This window comes from Cariama cristata, unplaced genomic scaffold, assembly GCF_000690535.1.
Source record: "Cariama cristata isolate BGI_N322 unplaced genomic scaffold, ASM69053v1 scaffold36513, whole genome shotgun sequence".
In the NCBI taxonomy this organism is placed as follows: domain Eukaryota; kingdom Metazoa; phylum Chordata; class Aves; order Cariamiformes; family Cariamidae; genus Cariama; species Cariama cristata.
Genome location: NW_009607482.1, coordinates 77,119 through 86,349, shown reverse-complemented (window position 1 = coordinate 86,349; position 9,231 = coordinate 77,119). Strand labels below are relative to the sequence as shown.

General features: G+C 44.0%; 1 protein-coding gene across 4 annotated transcripts in view; it reads left to right on the top strand.

Moving 5' to 3' along the window:
• Nucleotides 1-9,231, top strand: part of MECOM (MDS1 and EVI1 complex locus) — a 36,855-nt gene that overhangs the window by 5,377 nt on the left and 22,247 nt on the right. For 2 of the 4 annotated variants that reach the window (XM_009696727.1, XM_009696726.1), the window contains exons 3-5: nt 423-570; nt 1,617-1,770; nt 7,310-8,672. In XM_009696727.1, the coding sequence (XP_009695029.1) occupies nt 423-570; nt 1,617-1,770; nt 7,310-8,672 (1,665 nt within the window). Of the gene's footprint in view, nt 1-422; nt 571-1,613; nt 1,771-7,309; nt 8,673-9,231 lie in introns of all 4 variants that reach the window. The other 2 variants (XM_009696724.1, XM_009696723.1) reach the window with 1 other exon arrangement.

The following is a 9,231-nucleotide window of genomic DNA, read 5'->3' as shown; positions in this document are numbered from 1 at the left end:
TGTAAGAAAAATTGACTCCCATGAAAGGAGTGGAGTTATGTCAGGTGCTGGGATCCAAGGTGTGTTTAGAGGGAAAGTCATAAGGTAGAAATAATTCAGGCTGCAGGGAAGAATTACCAGAGTGAAATACTGAGAGGTATATCAAATAATCTCCTTAGGGAGCGATGGCAGCAGCATCTCCTGGAGCATTTGCAAGTGACCTGGCAAAACATGAGAGGATGTGTTATTCTGGTGAGGAGGAGGATGTTCTGCCTCCCGGCTAGGGTGAGCCTAGTAGTCAAAGGGCTTGGGTCTGTTAGGATTGGGCCTTTGGGGCTTTTTTTTTTTTTTTTTTTTTTCTGTAATTGTGTGCTCTGCTGTCTCCTCTTCCTATAAACCGCATGCGTGTGGGACCTCACTGAGCCCTGTTCCTGTTTCCACAGCCTGGAGAAGCACATGCTGTCGCATAGTGAGGAGAGGGAGTACAAGTGTGACCAGTGTCCCAAAGCTTTTAACTGGAAGTCCAACTTGATACGTCACCAAATGTCGCACGACAGCGGGAAGCACTACGAGTGTGAAAACTGTGCCAAGGTACAGTGAATTTGTAGGCTGCCTGGTGCTTCTTGTGCTGCTGGGTGAACGAGAGCATGGAAGTGGGGATGCCCAGTGCCGGGATGCAGGAGAGCATAGGGCTTCTGCTGTTCTCCAGATGATTTCTCAAGGGTTTACACTTCTGCTTTATCAATATGTTATTTTTCTACCCCTTTTGATTTGGAAATGGCTGTGGAGTCTGAAATGAGTGCTGATGCAGGATGCCTAGCATCCCGGAGCTCAGGGCTTGGTGCCTTGCGAGGCCTAGTGGGGTGTAAGAGGATCACTGAGGGGCAAGAAACCCCAGGGAATGCAGGGCGGATGGGTTCCCTAGGCTGTGTGCCAGCTGTTGGGACCAGAAACTGCAGAACACTACTGCGGTGTAAATCAAAATAAGAAATAGCGATGGGCCCCAGCTGTGCTAAGTGCACGCAGCTATCTCATCTCTAGAGCATCTCTGTTGCTTTCCAGCACCAGGCTTGCTGTGTAGATTATTTGCATAGGATGTGGTGCTCTGCATGACTTTTCATCAGATTGCTAAAGCTTGGGCCCTTTGCATGAGGACTTTCTTGGTTTTAAGTAGATTTGCTGCAATAATGGGAATTTTATATTGAGCTGACGCTCGTAAGACGCAACCAAGCCCTGGGTGCTAGGACTATGTCATGTACGAGATTTCTTGCTGTCACACACTGAGTTGTTGCTGTAAAGTATTTCTATTGCAGTGATGCTTAGAGGTTTGAAGCAGTCACATTTTGACTCATTTTCTGCGGAGTCCCTGACCTCAAAAGCACAATTTCTAATGGCAGGGTCAAATGCATCTGCTGCAGCAGCTGCAAAGGGGTGAACACATCCACCAAATACTTGGCTGATCCTGGAAAACTGAGGCCCCATCCTGCAGGCACAGCTCCCATTGGCACCCATTAGCGAGGTTTTTAATCTTAAATACTCCCAAATAGCTCCAAGGTTTGAATTTTAAAAGAGACTTGTAATAACTGGCTTCTTCTGCAGTCAAGTTTCTTGGTTAATCAGTACTCATTTCCTAGCAGGTTTTCACGGACCCCAGCAACCTTCAGAGGCATATTCGTTCCCAGCATGTTGGGGCTCGTGCTCACGCTTGTCCAGAGTGTGGCAAAACCTTTGCCACTTCTTCAGGCCTCAAACAGCATAAACACATCCACAGCAGTGTCAAACCTTTTATATGTAAGTCTTCAACTAAACGTCTTTGGTTAAGTGTTATTTCTTTTGTCGTAAAGTGGTGTAATCTGGAGGTTGTGTTGTGTTCTCTTTGAATTTCCCACTGGTTTCACGGGGGCTATGAGTTATTAAATGAGTTCTGGGTAATTCGCAGTCCAATACAAAACGTTATTTTTATGCAATTTTCCTTTTCAAACAGACATTGTATGCTGTATAAATGTACCTGTCGTCCCTGTGCTGGCACAGGGGAGGAGGTGGCGGTGCCAGGGTGGGCAGGGGAGGGTGACAGCGGCTGCCACCGCAGTCGGGGGACACTGGGAATGAGGCAGAACCAGCAGTACCTGGGAGACCACTTTGCTTTAGGAGTTAATTTTGGGCCATAGAATCTCCCCAGCAGATGCCATGACTTTTGCTGGAGTTGGAAAATAAATCTCGGCGGCAGTGATTTTCAGTTGGAGCAGCTTGCCACCCTCCTTGAGGCTCTTTTGCATGCCCCAAATTTAAGTATTGAGTTGAGCTATTAGATCTTCGCCAACAGCTGCTCCAGCAATAAAACTTGCCTCGTATGTGGGCCTGACTCTGTACTGGGCTATAAATCGGATCCTCGAAGTCTCACGGGTTGTGTTTACTGCTGAGCCGGATCCTGCTAGGAGTTGAGGAAGCTGGGTGCACGGTAACGTTGCAGGTTGCTTTCTCTTCCTTTCACCAGGGAAGCAGAGGCAGAAAATATTTAAGAATATTGTTCTTGGTGGTGCTAATCTCCCACCACAGTCTTTTCAGGCACCTGCTATGGTTTGAAAGGCACCTTGTGATCACCTCCCCTACTTGTCCTTTAAACTTCTTAGTCTTTTGCTGCTCTCAACAATAATTTACCAAAATAACACCACAGCCGGACACGCTAAGATAATTCCTCGAGAGGAGAAGTATTGGCTTGAAAGACTCATTTGCGTGAAATCTGTGTACCTGCCATTGGGTCAGATAATAGTTTTGGTTTGGGTTTCTTCAATGAGAAAATGTATAACTGGATCCAATAATAAATATCACTAATAATTTTTAAACCTGATTACAGGTTAAGTAATTACACTTAAAGATTATTAGAAAACAGTAACTTCTGGCTAGGTAGGGAGTCTTCAGATGGTCCTGTTGCGATGCTCTGTGTTAAAGCCTGTAAGTGGCACCTCTCACAGAAGAAGTAATCTCTCAAATGCTCTTTGTTACTATTTATTCTGATAAATCAAAACAGCAACCGGTGTTCTTTGTCTGTACAGTGTGAGGGATGAAAACCCATTGAGCAACCTACAAATAACAGCCGTGTAATTGCAGAACAAAAGGGTTTGGAGACCACATGTTTGGTAGGCTTTGCTGAGCGATGGGAGGGAGGTAGGGTCACCTAAAGGAGATATCTGTTTTCCACCAGAAGGCCACACACCATGATTTACTCGTACCAGTCTGTTTATGGCAACTGTCTCTTATTACAGTACACCGCCCAAGCTTGAGTGAAAACTCACCAACACTAAGGTAATTACTCACTGCCTTCGCAAAATCTCCAGCCTCTCCAAATAGAAACCACATGCCATAATAGACTGAACGTATTCAAAATAGTACTTACAGTAATTTTTTTAATAAGCAGAAAATATGCAAACTTAACTGCTGGCTAATTTGGGGTCCAAAGACAATGTGGTACAGAGTGTGCCTAGGCATGAGATTAATTTTTGCAATTTGGGAGCCAGATCGGGAGTTTGTGTTAAACCTGGGGTCTGTAGAGCAATAAAAGCTGCAAGGAGGCGAAACTTCCCTTACAAGGTAGTTGCTTAAAAGTAAGGCGCTGAGATTTAAAGGGTGTAATAAGGTGTAATAGGAGAAATCAAACCCAGCTTCTGTTGCTTTGATACGTGGAAGCAATTAAAGTTGATAACTGTCTCCCATCTACTAAAGTTTAAGCAAAGCTTTACTTGGAAATAAGAGTCATGGGATGAAAAAGAGGTAGATCTTACAACACGAACGTATCGGAGGAGCCTGGCTCCTGGGAATATCCGTGAAGGTCCGAGGTGATGCACTCGATTTAGACACAGAGTTTGCTTCAAAATCAGGGGGACATTAGATATCCACTTCACCGATGCCATGTTACACTCAGGCTTCAGGCGACGGTCCCCAAGAGTAAGACTGCTCTGGGGAGTAAGGGATTTGGACCTGGACCCAAAATTTCTCTGCAAACCTTGAGAGCCCGTGGATTGCATAGACTGCCTGTTATATGCAAGAGGCACCTTGAGCAAGCAGCACCTCATTAAATAGTTTTAAATAACTTTTATACTTGAAAAGGTAAAGTCCTCAGTACAACTGTTAATTGTTTGATAGGGATTATAATAATAAATATTTATGTTTTTTAATGGTATTGCCATTATTGGTTTAATTCAGTTTTAAAACTGAGATAAAATATACTTAGTCAAATGATTAATTTGCATCTCCATTAATTGTTTGTAAGGATATCTCTCAATTCTAAGTGTGTATTTTTGCTTTTCTCCAGAGTAGAACATTTCTCGGTTCTGTTGACTTTTGAATTTATCAATGGAGAATAATAATTTAATAATGTATCAATGTTCTTTAAGAGAGAAGTTCCCAAGCTTTTGGAAAACCAAATCTGTGCCAATACAGCCCTTTTCACCCGCTTGCCACACTAGCCTACCTGAGTGAAGCATTGTATTTAATACAGTCGTGGTAATGAGAAGCAGGCCCTCAACACAACCTGGTAGAAGATCAAAAGTTCACAAAACATGATTTGTTTTTAATTATACATTAGTCTAGCCTTGTAAATGTATGCACTGGAGATTTTTTTTTCTGGAAAAATACATATGGTCTGATGCTCTGCTGCTGTAGGTTAGGCATAACTCTGTCAGTATTGATAGAGTTATCTAGCTTTAGACAAGGAGAGGAGCTGGCCCATAATATCCAAGGTGAAGCTTCTGCAAACCTATGGATATGTCACTCAAATCACTATTTTGGTCGGTTTAATTTTGGTTTCTGTGATCAACCTGATGGGAGCAAGGGAGCTTTTTGTGTAAGACCTCAACAGTGAGGGTAAGGGGCCTGATTCTTTACCGTGAAGTACGGAGGTGACTTTCATTTGTGGGAGCAGAAACCTTATGCCTGCAATTAGGCTAAAAATAGGAGAAAATAGCTGAAAAATCAGAGCTTCATACTGCAACAAATAAATGACACATAGTTCTATATTAAATAAAAGTGGTTCTATATTAAATGAACAAATAAAATATTTTCCAAAGAAAGAAACAGAAAGTACTTATCCAGAGAAAATCAAGGATTTTCAAGGAACTAGAATAGTTTTTCTCTTCTCTTCTCTTCTCTTCTCTTCTTTTCTTCTTCTTGCCTTTTTCCTTTCTCTTCCATCTTTTTTCTTCTTTCTTTTTCATTTTATTTTTTATTTTCTCTCTTTTCTTTTCTTCTCTTTCCTTGTGAATGAAGATGTCCAGCAGGAACAGTAACTGATACACAGCAACAAACATTCTTCCTGAATTACCACATTGCAAATTTCCTGTGTTTGGGCCCAATTCTGCACTCTTTACCCCACGAATTGTCCTGGGGATGTCAACGGGACATGAACAGGGAAAACGGGTGGATCAGGCAGGATCAGGCCTTCGAACAATAGGAGCATTGTTGCTGAGATATGAAGCAGGCTGCTGAAGACGTAAACAGTTAAGAGATGACAACAAGTGGTCAGGTTTCTCAAGGGCAGAGATTTAGAGGAGCAGGAAGGTTAGCACGGGCCCCGGTGCGAGTGGAAGTTAGAGGACGTGATTGCAGTTCATGGGAACCAAGAGTGCAGGATGGGATACATTCAATTCAGTTTCCTTTGCAGGCTTAAAATAGAGCCATTGTAAATTATGTCAGTCTGTCTCAAATCATGAAAATGATTGTTAAAAAGGCCTCAGAATACACAATGTGTATTGTTGTGTGGCTTTGATGTGTGAAAGATGAGAGCTTGTGATATAACACAAATTAAATAAAAATAAAGTGGCCACATGCTTTTTCCTGGCTGGGAAAAAAAAAGAAAAAGGATTTATTACAGAGGGATAACGCTGCTTACTGATAATGCTGCTGCCTTGTTTTAAACAAGGCTGGAGCTGATACTGTTAGAAGCAAGGTAGTGGAGAAGTACGGACAAATTTTAGCATAATGAAGAGCGCAAGACATAGTGCAGCCTTGGGACTTGCCCGATGCCCCTGCTCATCTGAAGGATGCCTAAAGGGGCCATAAAAAGGCACTGGGGAGCTGAGCATTATCCTCTTTAAAACCACATTTCAAATTACAGACCTATAACTTGGTTGCTGCCCCAATTTGCTCCCTAAGGTTTGTAGCAGCCAGAAAATCAGGGACCTGCAAAATCCCGTTTGTTTCAACGACGTGATTCACTTTTCATAGTATCTCACTCTGCACCACCGGGATCATTTTCAGCCTCCCGCTACTGAAAGTAGTTGCTGGAAGCTGCGCTCCGACGTGCCAGGCATCGCAGGCTGGATCGGGGCCGTGAGCTGCAGGTAGATCTCCTCCCCTCTCTGGTTTCAGGCTTTCCCCAAGTGCTGCTTTTGTGAGGCCGAAGCTATTCTCATCCCCGAGGAGTTTGAAAGGAAATCCATTGAGCTGTTCTGAGCATCAGACATGCAAATAAATACAGCTGCCTTCTTAAAGGAAATTGTTGTTGAAATATAGTGTGTTTTCTCATGCGCAAGAGACAAACAAGCAATATTAAGACTAGTAAAGTTATTAAGATGTGGAATTTAGAGTTACAGCATGCCAGGCACCTGTAGGGACTGTATGCATTATATGAATAGAAATGCTTTGAACATATGAGTGTACTAGACTGACGCTACTGAGGCTGTAGCCTGGACTTTCATGAGTTTAAATTCTTAATTCTAAGTGGAAAAAAATGTTGTTTGTTAATAAGGTTATGCACTTGCAAATACCTGATTGTCTCCTCCTTCACCTCTTTCATGTCTTTGTAGTCTTGCAGACTGAAAGCTTTGTGAGGCAGCTCTGTCTATCTCCTATCTGGTCCTGCAAATATTTATTTTAATGACTAACTTTCCCCGTATGAATAGTGACATAAATGGATGTCATTTAAAGACCTGAGTGCTCGCTCATGCAGGAGCACGACGGGTTCCTACGGTGTTACAGCCCTGAGCCGTGGCTCTTCACGGGGCTCTGGGTGCTAGTGCAATGTGGAACAACGGTACCGAATATGCAACACTGTGCGATGCGAAGAGCAAACAAGGAAACTTTGTCTTTTAGTGATTTCAGACCTTTTCTGGTTTGTTGGAGTGGGTTTTGGTGCTGTCTTTAGACATTTGTCTGCTTGGATGCCTTGCTTTGGAAGAGTACAATAGCTTTTTGTACATTTGTGCACCCAGACTTCTCCTTGCGGCTTCCTAATTGACATTTGGTGGGTAAAAGAATGGTGTTATTTGCAAAATTTTGAGGGTGGGGGCAATTATCATAAAGCCTGAGATGTGTTGTTGTTGTTGTTTACATACAGGTGAGGTCTGCCATAAATCCTATACTCAGTTTTCAAACCTTTGTCGTCATAAGCGCATGCATGCTGATTGCAGAACCCAAATCAAGTGCAAAGACTGTGGACAAATGTTCAGCACTACGTCTTCCTTAAATAAACACAGGAGATTTTGTGAGGGCAAGAACCATTTTGCAGCAGGAGGATTTTTTGGCCAAGGCATTTCACTTCCTGGAACCCCAGCTATGGATAAAACGTCCATGGTTAATATGAATCATGCAAATCCGGGCCTTGCTGACTATTTTGGAGCCAATAGGCATCCTGCTGGTCTTACCTTTCCAACAGCTCCTGGATTTTCTTTTAGCTTCCCCGGTCTGTTTCCTTCAGGCTTGTACCACAGGCCACCTTTGCTACCTACTGGTTCTCCTGTTAAAGGACTACCGAGCGCAGATCAGACAAACAAAAGTCAAAGTCCCCTCATGACAAATCCTCAGATACTGCCAGCCACCCAGGATATTTTGAAGGCACTAAATAAGCAACCATCAGTAGGGGAGAATAAGCCAGTGGAGCTTCAACCAGAGAGGTCCTCTGAAGAGAGGCCGCATGAGAAACTCAGTGACCAGTCAGAGAGTAGTGACCTTGACCTTGACGATGTCAGTACCCCCAGTGGCAGTGACCTGGAAACCACCTCGGGCTCTGATCTGGAAAGTGACATTGAAAGTGAGAAAGAGAAATTTAAAGAAAATGGTAAAATGTTCAAAGACAAAGTAAGCTCTCTGCAGAGCCTGGCTTCAATAAATAATAAGAAAGACCACAGCAATCATTCCATTTTCTCACCATCCTTAGAGGAGCAGACTGCGGTGTCAGGAGCGGTGAATGATTCTATAAAGGCTATTGCTTCTATTGCTGAAAAGTACTTTGGTTCAACAGGACTTGTGGGGCTGCAAGACAAAAAAGTCGGAGCCTTACCTTACCCTTCCATGTTTCCCCTCCCGTTTTTTCCAGCATTCTCTCAGTCAATGTATCCATTTCCTGATAGAGACTTGAGACCGTTACCCCTGAAAGTGGAGCCCCAATCACCCAGTGAAATAAAGAAGATCCCAAAGGGAAGCTCTGAGTCTCCCTTTGACCTCACCATAAAGCGTAAGGAGGAGAAACCACTTACTCCCATACCCTCAAAGCCAGCAGCCCCCTCCGCAGCAAGCCAGGACCAGCCTCTAGATCTCAGCATGGGCAGCAGAAGTCGAGCCAGCGCCACAAAACAAGCCGAGCCTCGGAAAAACCACGTCTTTGGAGAAAAGAAAGGAGGTGACCTCGAGCAAAGGAAAGCTTCAGAGTCCTCCTTGCAGCACGCCAGGCCCACCCCGTTCTTTATGGATCCCATTTACAGGTAACAGACTAGCTGCTGCCTTTCGGCATCCTTCGGCGCAGGCAGCTAGGTCTGCCAGAGCCGCCTGCCCGCAGATGCAGGACAACCCCGTTGCCATCCCACCGTCCCTGGAGGCATCATCCCACCACTGGGTCGTGGGGTGGCCCGGGCTGCGTGCTGACCCGCACACCTCACCTCAAATCCAAGCTGCTTAGAGCAAACCCTGGGTCCGGTAATGCTGCAATTAGCAAGTCTTCATGACTACTCTCGTTGCAGTGAGTCATTAGTTTAACCTGCCCAGCTTGACACGCCAAAGTTGAATATATTCTCTTACCCAGAAACGAATTGGCATCAATATTGTGTATATTTACTGTGTATTGGACATCACTGGTTTGCCCCAAAGTCCTTTTCTTCCAAAATTGCCTTGACTACCCTCTTGCCTTCCCCTGGAAATTACAGTGCATCTCACCAGGGTGCCAGTTGTACAGCACCTTTCTAGTTCCTCCTGAATTAAATAGGAGTATCTCGTAAGTACAACAAAGCAGCAGATTTGTCCTAGGGTGTATAAAAAGTATGGAAA